Source organism: Pollachius pollachius (assembly GCF_949987615.1).
Source record: "Pollachius pollachius genome assembly, chromosome: 14".
Lineage (NCBI taxonomy): Eukaryota > Metazoa > Chordata > Actinopteri > Gadiformes > Gadidae > Pollachius > Pollachius pollachius.
In genome coordinates, this window is record NC_136947.1 from 9,315,549 (window position 1) to 9,334,335 (window position 18,787).

Sequence of the window (18,787 nt, forward strand, 5' to 3'; positions counted from 1 at the left end):
GCAATCGAACTATCGTAGTCCGACAGGGTTGGCGCGGGGGAACCGTTGGGCGTTGGGGGGGGGGGGCTTTCCGTCGGAGCTCATCTGCCTCTTCCCAACATGTCCCAGTGTCCCCTTACAAAGAGGGGTATTAATAGTAGGGTGCGTGTGGACATCCTTGCCCCTCAACCACCACCACCACCAACACCACCTCACCCCACCTCCCTTATCCACACCAGTGCTGAGGGAAGTTCCCCCTCTCCCCCACCGCCCGGGTCCGAAGCCTATTCTTAAAGCAAGAGGCGGAGTCACTCCTATCCTTTCGTTCTCCCAGACCTGAGCTCGGGTCGTTGTGCTCGGGTTGCGTTGCCTCTCTCCTGCTCACCCTTCTGCCCCCCGGGAAGTCCCCCCCCCCCCCCCCTCCACACACCCTAGGTGGTGTGCAGGCGCCCCCGGAACCCTAAGCCACCACCCCTCAGACCGACCTCCACCCGTCCAGCCGACCGCAGCCTTCGGGGAACGCAGAAGGAGAAGGACAAGCAGCAGAGCTCCACTGAACAGAGATGGACCCGCACAAGTACGGCATGCCGGGCGGCCAGGAGAAGCTAGAGATCGTGGGGGTGGAGGACGCCGACGGAAACCCCATCAGCGCGCTCACCATCCTGTCGCTGCTGGAGCGCGTGGCGGGCATCATCGACAACGTGCAGTCGGGCCAGCAGCGCATGGAGGAGCGGCAGACGGACCTGGAGAGCAACATCAGGGGCATCCAGGGGGACGTACTAAAGCTGTCCAAGGACCACCATGCCACCAGCAGCACGGTGGAGAAGCTGCTGCAGAAGACCCGCAAGGTCAGCGCCAACGTCAAGGAGGTGCGCACGCGGGTGGAGAAGCAGAACCTGCGCGTCAAGAAGGTGGAGGGGGCGCAGGACGAGCTGCTGACGCGCAACAAGTTCCGCGTGGTCATCTACCAGGTGAGGGGCCCGCCGGGCGCTTTGAGTGGGGAATCTCACTTCAGGGCCCCGCTACACACACACACACACACACACACACACACTCACACTCACACTCACACTCACACTCACACTCACACTCACACACACACACACACACACACACACACACAAACACACTTAACACGTCGTAAATCGTTTCTGCCAGACCCTGTGAGCAAATGCTTAATGCACCTTGCTTGCCTTGTGTGTTTGTGAAATGAATTGAGGCGGGGTGAGTGCTGTGTTACTGACCGAAGGGGAAGACATGGGCGCTGCCCGTGTCTAGCTGAGACAGAGGGACGGACAGAGGAAGGTTTAAACCGGGTGAGCCTTTGATTGGTTCCCATATGGAGTGGCCACGCTCAGGGAACAGGAGGACCTTTTAGAGGCCATCGCTGAAGGGCCCACTCGTCCATAATGGCGGCAATTTGCTGAAATGGCCTTTGGATAGAGGCGGCCTTCGCTCAGAACGCCGCGCCCCGGGGCCAGAACAATGCATTACACAAGGACCTTTTACTCTAGAGGTTTTCTCCCGTCAGTCTTTAGACCGCCCATCAGCAACCGAGACGGATGTTTGCGAAGATTCATCCCATGGCGTTAGCTCACAAAGGGCTTTACAAACACAATGCGTCGCTTAAAGCCACAAGGCCTCCTCTGCGTTCCTGTACACACAGAACAATCCATTACTGTGAGACCCGTTATAAACCAAATCATTCCTGATGAATCATTTAAAGGTGTTCCCCCGAGAAGCATTTAATGTTTTCTGCATTGTGTGCTCGATCAAACCCCACTCTGACATCAACCCCAAGACGTTATCAGTCTCAATACGGACACTATGAGGTAGGTATGCTATGAATCAGATCCATCACAAGTTCAGTGGAGTGACAGTTCAGACGACCAATCAAGAAGTCCTATTTTAGTAGGCCATCGTAACTTCTCATAACGGCCTCTAACCATAACTTGTTCCCCAGGAGCCGCTTAAGAGGTAGTTTGCAGACATTAGACGGGAGAATTAATATGTGTGCTAGGAATACTCATCCAGAACTCTCTGCTAATGGACGGACTATTTAGAGAGGGGCGGCCCTCTATGCTGAGCTGGGGGGGGGGGGGGGGAGAGACGCTGCGGATAGCAGGCGAGACGAAAGGAGAGTGACAGGGTATGGGAGAGGATGAAAGGAGAGACGAGGGAGAGGAGGACATAAGAAAGGGAGGATAGATGATAGGACATCAGGAGTGGGGTGGAGGAGAGGAGAGGAGGAGAGTGGATTCATGAGAGGAGAGAGAAGAAAGGAGCAAGGGGAGAGAGGAGGAGAGAGGATTTATGAGAGGAGAGATTGGAGAGAGGGGGAGGGGAGGAGATGAGTCACAAGAAGAGAGAGGAGGAGAAAAGAGGAGGTGAGAGAAGGAGTAATTACAGGAGAAGACAGGAGAGGAGAACCAGTTGGAAAGAATGAGAGGATAGCAAATGGATAGCAAGAGAAGATGAATAAATATGAATAAAAGAGGAGGTGAGGAGCTAGGGGAGGAGCTAGGAGGCTTTATTCCCCCCCCATGCAGGCAGCTGCGATGGCTCAATGACTATTCTGGGATGCCTGGCATCCTCTCGCACTGCCAACTGGGATACAAGTTAACAAGCTAACGGCTGTCAGAAGACGTCAGGGTCCTCCGCACTGAGTTCTGCTGCCATGCTGCAGCAGAAATTAGTTCCAGCTGTCATTCAGCCATGACCTGCTGCTAGGACCGCCCCCTTACACACCTGATCTGCTGTTAGGACCGCCCCCTAACACACCTGATCTGCTGCTGGGACCAACCCCTTACACACCTGATCTGCTGCTAGGAACGCCCCCTAACAAGTGATCTGCTGCTAAGACCACCCCCTTACACACCTGATCTGCTGCTAGGATCACCCCCTAACACACCTGACCTTCCCCCTCAGACCACTCCCTAACACAGCTGACCTGCTGCTAGAAACGCCCCCGAACACACCTGACCTTCCCCCTCAGACTGCCCCCTTACACACCTCACCTGCTGCTAGGACTGCCCCCTTTCACATCTAACCTGCTGCTAGGACCGTCCCCTAATACACCTGACCTGCTGCTAGGACCGCTCCCTAACACACCTGACCTGCTGCTAGGGCCACCCCCTTATAGGACCGCCCCCTACCACACCTGACCTGCTGCTAGGACCGCCCCCTTATAGGACCGCCCCCTACCACACCTGACCTGCTGCTAGGACCACCCCCTAATACACCTGACCTTCTGCTAGAACCGCTCCCTAACACACCTGACCTGCTGCTGGGACCGCCCCCAACCACACCTGACCTGCTGCTAGGGCCGCCCCCTTATAGGACCGCCCCCTACCACACCTGACCTGCTGCTGGGACCGCCCCCTACCACACCTGACCTGCTGCTAGGGCCGCCCCCTTATAGGACCGCCCCCTACCACACCTGACCTGCTGCTAGGACCGCCCCCAACCACACCTGACCTGCTGCTAGGGCCGCCCCCTTATAGGACCGCCCCCTACCACACCTGATCTGCTGCTAGGACCCCCCCCTACCACACCTGACCTGCTGCTAGGACCGCCCCCTACCACACCTGACCTGCTGCTAGGGCCGCCCCCTTATAGGACCGCCCCCTAATACACCTGACCTGCTGCTAGGACCGCCCCCTACCACACCTGACCTGCTGCTAGGACCGCCCCCTACCACACCTGACCTGATGCTAGGACCGCCCCCTAACACACCTGACCTGCTGGTGTATATATTTACATAAAACATTTTAATTAAAATGTTAAAATATGGTAAGTGATGGTGAGTGAGCTGCCTGGCTGCAGAGGAGATGCCGCCGGGGTCGTGTTACCCTGGGGGCCCCTGCTGCAGGTTATTCTGGGCCCTGGTGCATGACCAAATATAGCGTTCCTCCCGGGGACGGCTCAGTGTGAGCCAGCCAGAGAGAGAGGGGTCTGTCGGGGCGGTGGAGCCCAGCAGGCCGCAACGGCACTGGAGAGTGGTTCATGCTAGCATGTTAAAACCCAAGGGTCTGGAGGATAACTGGATGGATATTAAGTGTTGTTTACTCCCCCGGAGGGGGTCACTTTGAGAAGGCCGGTTTGTCAAAATGGAGGACAGTGGAGGAAGGCATTTATAGCTTTCGCGTGTGATATATATCAATCGCATGAGATGAGGTTTTCTTTCACTCTATTGTTCTCTGTTTGTTGCTATGGTGATATGGGTTGTGGTACTATATGGAGTTGAACCAACAATGGTAGTGTTCAGTGAATTGATCGACCAAACGATACAGGAAATAAAACCCCTAACCTTAACTCTTATGATGCTAGCTCTGATGTCCCACGTGGAAGTATTTGTGCCTTGCTCAACCCACAATGAAAAGAACCCCTACTGGAGACGTAAGTGCTGTGCCAACACAGCTACAGCTCAAAGGACTTGAAGCGAACAGCCCTGAAAGTGATAGTGCCTGGCTCACAGCAGAGAGGCACCCATCATTTAGAGAAGCTCAATTCCCGCTTATCGTGTTGGCCCACAGAGTTCAGACGCCAAACGCAGTCAATTAGTAAGATACCTATTCCTTCAGTCAATATGTGTTAACAAATGCAGAATCCCGGGAATGTAGGGGAAATTAAACCCCTTAATTAATTAACTAAACATAATGGGATGCTAACAGTGATAGCCTGAGGCTGTTAGCAAACCTTTCTGAACAACAAACGCTCTGTTCATTTTCAGCCGTTAAGTCCAACATAGGCCTATTGGTTTTTCGTCCGGCTGCAGTTTTGACCTTTAACCTCATTACTGTGCTACAATTCGATCCACGCCCCCCCTAAAAACTATCTAAAATAACGAAGACTATAGCACTAACCGCGCCAGCATCGACCTGCTACTTTAGCGCTTATCAATCTTTTGCGGCCTCGAGATAAGCTTATTAATGATTCGTGACCCACTTTCCTGCCGGTGTAATTATTACATTGTTTCATGTTGTGATTAATAGCTGCGATGGCCGAGGCAGGCTGGCTCTTAATAAGGATGAGTTCACGTTCACCCACAGGGTGACAGAAACCAGGAGGGAGACAGGAGTCATAACCAAGTAGACATCTGGGAAGAGATCGTGTTCCGATAAGGGATCGGCCTGCTTTGATGATGTCGAGAATCACAGCGTTCATATTATATTGCTTTGATTTCTAGATTGTAGATTAAAAAATATTTCTCTCTTGATTCAATGAAGTCTCTCTCTCTCCGTCTTTCTCTCTCTCTCTCTCTCTCTCTCTCTCTCTCTGTCTCTCTGTTTCTCTCTCTGTGTTTCTATATGTGTCTCTCTCGCTCTGTCCCTTTACCCCGGTAACCTTTTTAGTCCTTATAATCCTATTCAACAAAGTATGCAAAACCATTTGGTTAAAAAAGGCATAATATTCCAGCCAATAGCATCAAGAATGAGGCCTGACCTACTTTGACATCCACCAGTCAAATCTTTAAAAATCAAATGGCATCCTCTCCTCTGAATACTGATGGAGACTCCTTAAGATTAGTTACATTCAAATGTAATTTGTAGATCTGCCAGATTAGGTTCTGGTACCAGTACACCGGTCACATCAAACCGGGGATAAATCGGTTCCAAAGAACTATTCTGTGGAGTGCGGTGGTCAATCTATCAGCACCGAAGAAGAACAACAACCGTTTATGCTGTTATACATAAATATATGTACCTATATATAAATATAGGTACATATATACAAATCACTCGCAGCTGATCAACTAGTTTGATTTTCATATGATTGGCTTTTGTTTGGAATCCAGCCTCAGATAATACCGGTCCACATTTTCGCTCCAGCCATGTAAGGTTGGCTCCAGCTGGTTTGGCCAGGTCTTTCTTCAGTTTGACTGAGAATAGAACGGGTTGACTTGAAATACCGGGGAGGATTTATGAACCTGGAGCATCTACCTCTTAACTGTTGCTATAGGTTGGAGATGCCCCTGTGGATATAGGCCAGTGTTACTCTTTAAAGAGTGTGTTTTGCTTAAACTTTGCTTAAACACTGATTTATTTCCCAAGTCAAGCAGGACATTAGAGTGGGATGAACAACAGATTTAATCAGGATCTCATCAGCGATAAAGGAGAGAATGGTGGGGCAGTTGTTATCGGACGCACTTGGTAATTGAAACACAAAAATGTATTTTTAGAAGAAGTTAAGATGATCAAACAGTGACGTAAATGAAGTAATCCTTTCAGTAGAGACACACTTAAGCTGGGGAAATGATGGAACAGCCACAATCAAAAAACGTACTATAAAAAAGTAAAAAATGCATTAATTTGGTTGTTCAGATATTTGAAGACTGAAAAGGGAGATAAAGTACTGAACCAATGAACAACATCCATACAAATACATGTTGATTATCTTGCTTTTTTTGACATGCTATCAAGAATGTGCTGCTCGTTTTATCACACAACTTTCCCTCTAACAGAACCCCTCTCTCAAAGGGGATCCTCCCTAACAGAACCCCTCTCTAAAAGGATTATCCTCTAACAGAACCCCTCTCTCAAAGGGGATCCTCCCTAACAGAACCCCTCTCTAAAAGGATTATCCTCTAACAGAACCCCTCTCTCAAAGGGGATCCTCCCTAACAGAACCCCTCTCTAAAAGGATTATCCTCTAACAGAACCCCTCTCTCAAAGGGGATCCTCCCTAACAGAACCCCTCTCTAAAAGGATTATCCTCTAACAGAACCCCTCTCTCAAAGGGGATCCTCCCTAACAGAACCCCTCTCTAAAAGGATTATCCTCTAACAGAACACCTCTCTCAAAGGGTTCCCCTCACTCAAAGGGCTCCCCCTCTAACATAACCCCTCTCTCAAAGGGTTATCTCCTCTTACAGAACCCCTCTCTCAAAGGGTTCGCCCCTAACAGAACCCCTCTCTCAAAGGGTTCTCCCCTAACAGAACCCCTCTCTCAAAGGGTTCCCCTCTCTCAAAGGGTTCCCCCTCTAACAGAAACCCTCTCTCAAAGGGTTGCCCATAACAGAACCCCTCTCTCAAAGGGTTCTCCCTCTTACAGAACTCCTCTCTCAAAGGGTTCTCCTCTAACAGAGTGCCTCTCTCCCGCAGGGCGATACAGAGATCCCCTCCGTGGCCGTCACCAAGACCCCCAAGGGCCCCAGCCTGGACGGCCTGGAGGTGGAACCCGACGCCTACGAGGTGCCGGCCGACCTCTCCTCGGACGAGGAGTACGACACGGTTGAGGAGGCGGAGTCCACCCGCGGCGCGCGCTTGAAGCAGTCCATGATGAAGGGCACGGCGGGCCTGAAGGCCGCCTTCTCCAAGGAGAAGATGGCCAAGACCAAGGAGAACCTGGGCACCAAGTTCCACCACCTGGGCGAGAAGGTGGTGCCGCCCGAGCGCCGCGAGAAGATGCACAACGCCGGGGAGCGTCTGAAGCAGTCGGGCGAGCGTCTGAAGGAGAACATCGCCAAGAAGGCACCGAACAAGGAGACGTTCCGCATCAAGTTGAAGAAGGAGCGCACGGTGGCGGAGGGTGAGGAGGGGGCGGAGGGCGCCGCAGACGAGCCCGCCGCTGCTGCCGACGCGGCCGCCGAGGTCGCGGTCGCCACTGACGCCGAGGTCGGCGTGGAAACCAAAAGGGAGCGCGCCGTGGACGAGTTGGGTGCTGTGCGGATCAGAGAGGAGGATGGGAAGGAGGAGGAGTACAACCGCATGTAGGAGGCCGGTGGCGGTGCTGCCACTGGCGCCGCCACCCCACACGAGAGGCTTCTGATGTACCAGCGAGAAAGGGTTGTCGCTTATAATGGACATTTGGTGCGTTAATAACGTGTTACAGGTTTGGTTTAGAGGTGGCTCGTACTGAGCTTTTACTTTGGAACGGCTCTGTTGGCCATAGCCGGTACTTCAGATCAAGGTGTTTTTGAGCGGTTATAAAAAATGGACCTGCAACACATTTATTAACACGTATTTTGAACCGTTAAGATTGTTGAGTCGTCGATGAATAGGAGATTGACTAGAGCCCATGTGTAATGTTAAGGAGAGACTTACCGACAGCCAAAGAGAGCAGTGAACAAGATGGCTTCCCTCCTGATGAGTCTGGGACGTCCCTCCTTTTGAAATAGGAGATGATGTGGATAGAAGGGGTTGTGGTTTACTAATGTGGTTCTAAGAACCACTGAGTTATGGTTTATGGTTTGGCCATCCCAAGATGGCTGACAGGGAAATGATTAAGGGAAGAGAGGTTAGATCAAGCAGAGAAAGAGACGCAGACTGTGGCAGGACATCAAATGTACATGGGAAGTTTGTTTGTAAAATCCATCTCAGAAGTGAATGTATAATGTTGTACATATCATGGCCGAAACCAGTAAAGCTATAATTTTGATTGGTCACCACAGAGCTCAGCTGGTTTGAGCAGTCTGTTAAAAAATAACGTTAACTGTTCATCGTTAACTGTTAATATTCAGTAAATATTAGTTAAACGGCAGACAGGATTCTGTGCCAGTTTATGACCACTAGAAAGGAGTGACGTTAAAGAAGCGTTTAAATCGTAGCTCTGCAGACATCAAGTAGTTTGGTTTTTAGCATTCCTTGTTTAGCGAGACCAGCGCTTACTTAGTGACACCGGTGGCGAGCACAGGAATTGCACTCTGCTTTAGCAACACAATCTATGTGGGTTTAATCTTTTTTTTTAAGGAATTGAAAACTGTATTTTAAGTTTTGAATCACCTTTGAACCTTGAAATAGCTTTAACTAATGAGCTAGCTTTAATGAATGGAATTAGGCCTATATGTACTCCAATCGTAGATGATTAGAAAGAGATATCACTGTGCAGGCTGAATAAAATAGTTGCTTATGGCAAAGGGAATGGGATTGTGCAAGTTTGTGTTAAGAGTGTAAGTCAATGCTCTGATTTTGTGTATGAATTTCATTTTTTCGTTTTCTGCCGCTTACAATGTGTGGTTTATTTTAGCTTTGACAATAAGATGATAGAATGGCTTTCATCATATTCAATCCAATATACTTTCATACAAGAGGCTTTTGAATATCAGATGACAAGTTCATATTGAAGATATTTTAAACAGTTTAAATTATTTCAACAATTTATATGAATGTTTATACATAACAGGTTTTAGAATATTATTTTTTTACTTCTTCATCACTACTACAGTAACATCCAGGAATTGCTTCAGACTTGAATAGTAAAATATGCTTTTGCAATTAATGAGATAGAAAATATGCTTTTTGTGAAGAAATTAATCACATGTTTTTGAAAGCTTTGTGTTTTTGAGCTCCAGTCTTGCCTTTAAGTTGTGAATGATTATCATCTCCATCAGCGAAGCCCCTCTGATGAGTAATGAGTTGACGTGATGACTTGCAATATTGTATGGCATTGATTAGTGTTATGTTGAGGTTTTTGTACAAATAAAGGTCTTTCTCAACAGAAGGTCAGTATTTCCATTGGTCACTCGTCTTACTATTTCCTCAAACTCACACACAACACAGCCACACACACATATACACATACTTTTACCTTGTTCGACTCGTTACTACTTAAAAAATGTATTCTTAACTAATTGTATTTATGGCCATTCGTTAGACATAACTCCAATTTGTCGGTCTAGGCGGTGTCTCTCCACCACTAGCCCAACACCAGATCCCGGAGGAGGTAACTGAGCACGGCATGGCTGACTCAGCGTTCTCCATCTTCCCTCCCAGGGGGGGGATGGGGGGACAGAATTGATCTGCCAATCCGGTCAGGAAGAGATTTACAATAAGCCTTTTTAATGTGCTCCGTAGGACGCTGCCATATGGCCCGGCAGGAGAAGACATCGCTGCATTACATTAAACCATACGGAGCGTTCATCAGTCGGTAGTCTGTTATGTGTTTCATCACCACGCCAGTTGACTCACACATGGTAGTGTTTGTGTTTATTAAACATGATTCATTGTTTGCTATCGTTTTCCTAATTCGTTCAGGCTACCCTATTAGGCTACCCTAGTAGCCCAGGGCTCTCTATAGAAAAGACAGTTTATAGTTTGGTCAAATGATGCCACTTCTATATTTTCAAGTAGGCTACCGCAATAACATAGTACCACAAAGCTAACATTGGAACACAGGGACAACTTAACCCCAATAGATGGCAGGACAGTAGACTCCCTGTCCTCCTATTCACCTGAACTAACCTACTGTCTAAGTGTTCAGTGCATCTCAACTAGCTGTGTCTTTCAGTGTTCATCTCAACTAGCTGTGTCTTTCAGTGTTCATCTCAACTAGCCTGTGTGTCTCAGCGTGTGGCAGACCCGTGTGTGGCTGAACTAGCCTGTGTGTCTCAGTGTTCATCTCTACTAGCCTGTGTGTCTCAGTGGTCATCTCGACTAGCCTGTGTGTCTCAGTGGTCATCTCGACTAGCCGGTGTGTTTCGGTGTGTGGCTGAACTAACCCGTGTGAGCCAGCCCGTGTGTTTGGTTGAACAGTGCAGAGAACAGGCAGAGTGTGTGCGGCGCTGTAGCCCTCACCAGACGGGCTGACGTCAGGGTTTGATGCAGCATGCGCTGCCACTCACCACTGTCCCCTGGGAGAACCGGTGTGTGCAGAGGCAGTCAGGGAGCAGCATGTAGATTAAACAAGCACCACCTCCTCCTACTCCTCCCCCTCCTCCTCCACGCCTCTCATCAGCTCTGCCTGTCACAACACAGGAGGGTGCGGGAGGATGAATTATTCACAACCTCAAATGCACGTACACATAGATGAAACTATGCACGCACATTCAAACCAGGCGCACACACACACACACACACAAATACACACACGTATACTAACCTCGGAGACACACACAAACACACACACACACACACACACACACACACACACAAAATGCACATAAACCCTACACACAAAAACACATACATATAAACCTCACATAGAAACCCACACACACATATACATACAATCATTGCACGCATACACACACAAAGACACGCACACAAACCATGCGCACAAACACACACATGAACACATGCACGTGCTACAATGAAACGTACATACACTGTAGTATGTACACAAACACACAAACACATAGACCACATTCACACACGCACACACACACACACACACACGAGCGCGCGTATGCACACATACACACACACACACACACACACACACACACACACACACACACACACACAAACACACTGATTGTTTTACCTTGTTATACCCGTTAAAAATAAAACCGTTATATATTACTACTCGTTAAATATAGAATACCAGGAATAGACCTGATTTAATTACTCTAACTAATAGTTTGTCTTGGATAGATATATAACGCATATATTAAGTTCGATAACATAACTCTAGTACTCAATTGAAAGAAAATTATTCTCGCACAAGGAATTATCCTCCCATCCGCTAGGTGGCAGACGCATTGTTTGGACCAACACACAAATAAATAGGAAAGAAGACGATGGTCTGGCGAAACGACATTTAGCTCTCTCAAAAGGGGAGCATAGTGTTGTGGTGTTTAGTTATTATATATATATATATATATATATATATATATATGTTGATGTATTGATCTTTTAGCCGTTAAAACGACATGCAGACAGGGTAGCAGAGCAGACCACTCACCACCACCAAGCTAGCCTTCGGTTGCTTGACAACGGATGGTTACCATAACAACCAACTCGGCGTTCGTGACAGTTAAGTGAGCGAAAGCGAGACGGGTTCTCTGTTCTCCTGCGGTATATATATCGGTCTGTTGGGACTTTCGTCGACATGTCGGAGGAGCCCAGGCGAGGGGAGGATGAGGAGCGGGGGCCGGGGGGTGTCCACCACATGTTCGTGGTGATGGAGGAGCTGCTGGAGAAGCTGAAGATCCTGGACTACGAGGAGGAAGTGCTGGCCGCGCACAACATGAAGGCCATGTCGAGGTACGACACGGCGACAGAAGACGACATGGGTCTCTTTAGGAGGTGTTAACATCTTGAGGCGACTGGCCTACTTTTTTGAAGCTGGTTGTAAGAGGAAGCTGTGTGTTTGTTGATCTGGATGGACAGTGTTGAATCAGAGTAAGAGATCACGATACAGGGATGTATCATTCGTGGTTAGGGGGCACTCGTTGAACAAGGTGGTCAACAAACAGCCTCATGATGAGCCGAGGTGCAGAGAAACCACAGTCGAGGGTCATGTTTGTGAGATGGGGTAGTGATGAATGATGTGTGTATAGGTGACCCCACCCCCCACGTACCCTCTCATCCACAATAAACCAGACATGGGTTTCTTCAGCTATTATCATCTATCATCGTTATTGATGCTGTAGTGTCCTAGGACGTAATAATGTACTAACATCATTTTGCGTCATTATTAGTATTTGAGTGTCCTAGGAACTAATAATAAGCTTTTATCATCTCTCACCATTGTAAATATTTTAGTGACCAAGGAACAAATTCTATCACTTTATCATTTATCATCATTATAAATATTGTGTTGTTCTAGGAACTAATAATTTAGTGCCATTATTATTGTAGTGTCATAGGAACTAATAATATCATATTATCATTTATCATAATTATAAGTATTGTAGGGTCCTAGGAAGTAATAATATAATAGCATCGTACTTTCTCATCGTTATTAATAATGTAGTTTCGTAAAGGACGTTTACGATGGTACATCTACATCGTACTTCTATTTCTGGTCTCATCTTCACGGATCAACAACCATCAAAATGGGATCGACATATGTGGCTTAGGAGATAGATGGGGTGGGCTGGTAACCGGAAAGTTGCTAGTACGATCCCTGGGTCCTCCTAGCGGAGTGTCGAAGTGACCCTGGCTGACTCCGCCGTCGGTGTGTGAATGTGTGAATGAACGGGTGAATGTTAGGCATTATTGTAAAGCGCTTTGAGTGGCCACTGGTTAGGAAAGCGCTGCATAAATGCAGTCTGTTTACCATTTAACATCCTGTCACCTTGAACAAACCAAAAAGTTTGATGTCCCCCCTGACGTCCTCTATCGTGTTCTTGTAGGCACTACTTTGTGTCAAGCCCGTACGTAGCGTCCAACCCAGGGGAGCAGTTCTTCCTGTTCACGGCCATCGCGTCGTGGCTGATCAACGTGGCGGGCCGCCCATTCCCCGCGCCCCAGGATGATGACGAGCCCTACGCCACCGTGTCCAACATCTTGGCCGAGCTGCGCGCCTTCGTAAGCCCCGCCCCCGTCGCCACCGCCGTTTTGTATTCTGTTCTGTTCAAGCGATATATATTTCCACTGTATATTCGAAACGTAGTTATAGGTAATGGAGACACAGGGTTGTAAATTGTGTGTGTGTGTCTGTGTGTGACTGTGTGACTGTGTGTGTGTCTAGGGGGTGAAGGTTGACTTCCCCCCCAACAAGCTGAAGGCCGGCTGTGGGGAACAGGTGTGCTTCGTGTTGGACCGCCTGGCCGAGCAGGCCCTGAAGAAGAGGGGCTTCAGCTTCAAAAGGTCTGGCACCCCCTCACCGTACCAGTACCTCAGTCCACCCTGAAACACCAATACACACACCATTGTACATGGATGAACACCACACAAAACATAAACCGTTAATACACACAAGTACACGATGACACACCAATACACATACCATTACATATAGACAAACACCACACAAAACATGAAACGTTAGTATCATACCGTACAACATGGATACTACCATACAAAACATTAGACACACAAATACATTACCCCACTCAACTACACAAAGCTAAACTACACCAACCAGAGAACACAGACTCCTAGTACACATGCCAATACAATACTACCAATACTGCGCAGACCATAATAGATAAACAGCGCTGTTTCCTCTGTCCAGACCGAGCTACCCCACAGAGGCAGCCGAGGAGGAGGCCGTCATCGAGGACGATGCAGAGCTCACCCTCAGCAAAGTAGAGGAGGAGATGATAGTACGTCCTCACGCCCTAACCCTGCCTCTGATGCTAACCTCTGAACCCTACCTCTAATCCTCACCCTACCTTTTAACCTACCTCTAACCCTGCCTCTAAACCTAACCTCTGAACCCTTTCTCTAACCCTAACCCTACCTCTACGTATAACCCTAACCCTGCCGCTAATCCTAACCCTGCCTCTAACTCTACCTCTAACCCTAACATGTCGATACCTCTAAGCCTAACCATGCCTCTTATCCTAACTCTGCCTCCATCTCTAACCCCTGCTTCTGACCCTACACCTGACCCTACTCGTGCCTTTTATCAATCCCTGCCTCTAACCCTAACTTTAATCCTAGCCCTGCCTCTAACTCTGACCCTGCCTCTAACCCTAACCCTGCCTCTAACCTTAACCCCTGCCTCTGACCCTAACTGCTGGGAGCTGACCCAAGTCTGTTGTCTCTATATCAGGAGGAGCCTGACGAGGAGGAGGAGCATGTGATGGACTTAGACGCGCTCAAGTCACGGACCAATCACAGCGTGAGTTCCCCACAATACCCGCCTCCCTCAGACCGGACTCTAGCTAACATATAATATTTTTATATATTTTAAATCAAAAACTTAATCTACATATTGACTAGAGGGATATGTACTCTATTTGTATCTAATGTTTTGAATTGAAAGCCCAGAGAGGCCGACTATGCGGTCCGAGTGAGTCTCTATAACGTCTGTGTGTGTGTGTGAAAGGACTATACATTGCCCGTCACGATCGCATTGTTGACATTACAGCGAATGAACTACGCAAAGTACATGGACTAAGCACAATACATACAAACGAAAAAATACAACTTAACTGGTTCAGACATTTAAATGATAACTCCCAAGAAAGTGTTCTTAGAGACTCTCCAAATACTCCTGACATTGTTGTTGTTTATGATCTTTTAAAAACCACTGTGATTCTGGAAGTGGGTTGTTGCTTTGACATGTATATGGAGGACCTGTGTTTCTTTGAAATAATGTTAAAATGCCAGCCATTAATACATGCTTTAACCAAAGGTGGTTATAGCACAAAGCTAGTTGGACTTATTTATGGTAGCCTTGGACATGTTCATAGACTCTGTGTTAGAGGATTACAAATTGCTGGACTCAATAAGAAGAACTCGTATTTATTGTGTGTGTGTGTGTGTGTTATTGTCTATAATAATGTATGTGTGTGTTGTGCTGGCGCTCCAGGAGCTGGACCCGTCCTCTAAGCCCGAGGCCATCCTGGAGGCCAGTGTGGACGCAGCCGAGTGGGCCCTGGAGGTGGAGCGGGTCCTGCCCCAGCTCAAGGTCACCATCCGCCCCGACAACAAGGTACCCCCCCCCCCCCCCCCCCCCCCCCACACACACACTGTGTATATACAGTGTGTGTGTGTCTATATATCAATTTGTGTCTGTATGTGTGTGCGTGTGTCTGTGTGTGTAGGACTGGAGGATCCACCTGGACCAGATGCATCAGCACCGGGACGGCATCACGGCCTCGCTGAAGGAGACCAAGGTGGGTCCTGACCTCCTGACCCCGGGAGACCCCTTCCCCATGGGCCAGGGTTAGTGCCCGTGACCTCCTGACCCCGGGAGACCCCCTCTCCATGGGTTATGGTTAGGGCCCCCCAGGGAGAGTCTCGTGCTCCTGCATGATTACGACGGTCAGCAGGCGTCTTCCTGACCCACCTGTGTGTTTGTGAAGTACGGCTCCCCTGGTGGCCAGTAGAGGATCACACACGGTTAAACGGTTCTGTTCGGAACGATACGCTACAGTGGTCAGAGGGAGGATGTGTTGTCGTGTTTCGTCTTTGAACGTGTTACAATAAGAATAAAAGACGACGGATCCAGGAGATTTGCAGTTCAGTTGTGACCATCACACACAAAAGGAAACGCTCTGTAAATCCAAATCAGTTACTCCTCCTTTACAACCATACTACACACAACACAGAAGCTCTTTAGCACCAAGGTCATTACAGCTAGTGCAGAATCAGTCAGAATCCTGCGCTTTCTTTTTAATAGCGTCTCTGGCGCCACCCGATGGACCCATCAGTGAGTTACATGTGGAACTGAAAAGCAAGGATTCCTTTAGTCTCCTGACTGTCACTCAACCCCTTGCATATATCACTGACTGACTGACTGTGTGTGTGTGTGTGTGTGTGTGTGTGTGTGTGTGTGTGTGTGTGTGTGTGTGTGTGTGTGTGTGTGTGTGTGTGTGTGTGTGTGTGTGTGTGTGTGTAGGGCTACCTCAACAAGCTGCAGGAGGACCTGGGGAAGACCCTGGAGAAGGTGAACAGCAGAGAGAAGTACATCAACACCCAGCTGGAGCACCTGATCGGGGACTACCGCGCCGCCCAGGCCCAGCTCAGCCAGGTAACCAGCTAGCCAGGTGGGTAGCTAGCCAGATAACCAGCTAGCCAGGTGGGCAGCTAGCCTGGTAACCAGCTAGCCAGGTGGGCAGCTAGCCTGGTAACCAGCTAGCTAGGTTGCCAGCTAGCAAGCTAGCTAGGTTACCAGTTAGTAAGGTAGGCTGCCAGCCAGGTGTGCAGCAAGCCAGGTAACCATCTAGCCAGGTGGGCAGCTAGGTAACCAGCTAGTAAGGTAACCAGTAAGCCATGTTAACAGTTAGCCAGTTTATCAGCTAGCCAGGTAACCAGCTACCCAGGCGGTCACCAAACTAGCTATGTACCAGAACCAGATGTAAATAGGTGCACGTGTGAAGAGTGCATGTTGTGGATCTCTCTCCAGGCCAGGGAGTTGTACCAGCAGGCCAGTGGAGGAGTCACAGAGAAGAGCAGACAGCTGGCAGAGGTGAGACCCAAAGGACACCACACTAAAGGACCCAACACTACAGGACACCACACTACAGGACACCACACTACAGGACACCACACTACAGGACCCAACACTACAGGACACCACACTACAGGACCTAACACTACAGGACACCACACTACAGGACACCACCCGCACTACACCACACTGCAGGACACCACACTGCAGGACAACACACTACAGGACACCACACTGCAGGACAACACACTACAGGATGCAACACTACAGGACCCAACACTACAGGACCCAACACTACAGGACACCACACTGCAGGACAACACACTACAGGACACCACACTACAGGACCCAACACTACAGGACCCAACACTACAGGACACCACACTGCAGGACAACACACTGCAGGACAACACACTGCAGGACACCACACTGCAGGACAACACACTACAGGACCCAACACTACAGGACACCACACTACAGGACACCACACTACAGGACACCACACTACAGGACCCAACACTACAGGACACCACACTACAGGACCCAACACTACAGGACACCACACTACAGGACACCACACTACAGGACACCACCCGCACTACACCACACTACAGGACCCAACACTACAGGACACCACACTACAGGACCCAACACTACAGGACACCACACTACAGGACACCACACTACAGGACACCACACTACAGGACACCACCCGCACTACACCACACTACAGGACCCAACACTACAGGACACCACACTACAGGACCCAACACTACAGGACACCACACTACAGGACACCACACTACAGGACCCAACACTACAGGACACCACACTACAGGACAGCACACTACAGGACACCACACTACAGGACAAATGGTGGGTTTATTATTGATGTGTCTGTCTGTCTGTCTGTCTGTCTGTCTGTCTGATGTGTGTGTGTGTGCGTGTGCAGGTGAGCGAGGAGTTGGAGGAGGTGAAGCAGGAGATGGAAGAGAAGGGCAGCAGTATGTCTGACGGAGGTCAGTGTCTCGGCGCGTTCTGACCAGAGCAGAACCTCCACCCTCAGACACACAGATCCTTCCTCAGGCTCTGGTGGAAACAGACAAAATGACCTTAGGGCTGAGCCTAACTAGCCTTACTAGTCTGGTAACGAGTGTCATTAGTCTCTGTGTTGACCCCGGTCACCGCAGGCAACAGAACCTCCATGACCTCCGCGACCCAGGGCCTTCCCGCCTCATCTCCGGCTAATCTCTTCCTCCCTGCTGTGTTGTCCAGCTCCGGTGGTAAAGATCAAGCAGAGTTTGACCAAGCTCCGTCAGGAAGTGGTGCAGATGGACGTCCGCATCGGCGTGGTGGAGCACACGCTGCTGCAGGCTAAGCTGAGGGAGAAGAACAACATGACCCGTGACATGCACGCCACCGCCCCGCCTGAGGCCAGCCTGCAGCCCTATGGCTGAGGACCTCCAGCTCCTCCACCCTACAGACGACCTACAGCCCTACGGCTGAGGACCCCCAGCTCCTCCACCCTACAGACGACCTCCACCGTACAGCCTGCAGCCCTACGGCTGAGGACCTCCACCTCCTCCACCCTACAGCCTGCAGCCCTACGGCTGAGGACCTCCACCTCCTCCACCCTACAGCCTGCAGCCCTACGGCTGAGGACCTCCACCCTACAGCCTGCAGCCCTACGGCTGAGGACCTCCACCTCCTCCACCCTACAACCTGCAGCCCTACGGCTGAGGACCTCCACCCTACAGCCTGCAGCCCTACGGCTGAGGACCTCCACCCTACAGCCTGCAGCCCTACGTCTCACCTCCTCCACCCTAAAGTCCTATAGCTCATCTCCTCCACCCTACAGCTGAAAACAGCCAACTGACCAGAATCAGATCTTTGTTTCACTCATGGTTGTTCGTTTTCTGTTTGTTTGTACAGAAGTGTTTATTTATCGGTCCGCTTTTGGCCCAAAGTCGTGTAATGGACAATGGAAATACTTGATTATCCTTAAATGCAAGTTTCTCAAAATGGCCACTGTTGTTTGTACCCTGTTGGTCTTGATGTGTTTTTCTTATCTTCAGACA

General features: G+C 49.4%; 2 protein-coding genes across 2 annotated transcripts; both read left to right on the forward strand.

Moving 5' to 3' along the window:
* Positions 1-542: 542 nt before the first annotated feature.
* Positions 543-7,693, forward strand: cavin4a (caveolae associated protein 4a; the record flags this gene model as incomplete). The annotated part of the gene is made up of 2 exons (XM_079751428.1): positions 543-950; positions 7,082-7,693. 2 exons carry the CDS (start codon positions 543-545, stop codon positions 7,691-7,693), a joined length of 1,020 nt encoding a protein of 339 aa, XP_079607554.1.
* A 4,053-nt stretch (positions 7,694-11,746) lies between these two features.
* Positions 11,747-18,771, forward strand: ift57 (intraflagellar transport 57 homolog (Chlamydomonas)). Its single transcript, XM_079751056.1, has 11 exons — positions 11,747-11,902; positions 12,997-13,171; positions 13,335-13,453; positions 13,821-13,911; positions 14,364-14,432; positions 15,126-15,248; positions 15,361-15,432; positions 16,158-16,289; positions 16,665-16,727; positions 17,662-17,728; positions 17,985-18,771. Exons 1-11 carry the CDS (start codon positions 11,748-11,750, stop codon positions 18,164-18,166), a joined length of 1,248 nt encoding a protein of 415 aa, XP_079607182.1. The 5' UTR covers position 11,747; the 3' UTR covers positions 18,167-18,771.
* The last annotated feature ends 16 nt before the right edge of the window (positions 18,772-18,787 follow it).

Excerpts from the sequence above, each read along its gene's own strand:
- ift57 (XM_079751056.1), top strand. The coding sequence starts at position 11,748 with ATGTCGGAGGAGCCCAGGCGAGGGGAGGATGAGGAGCGGGGGCCGGGG. Across the intron at positions 11,903-12,996 it reads AACATGAAGGCCATGTCGAG|GCACTACTTTGTGTCAAGCC; the intron begins GTACGACACGGC and ends GTGTTCTTGTAG. Across the intron at positions 16,728-17,661 it reads AGAGCAGACAGCTGGCAGAG|GTGAGCGAGGAGTTGGAGGA; the intron begins GTGAGACCCAAA and ends GTGCGTGTGCAG.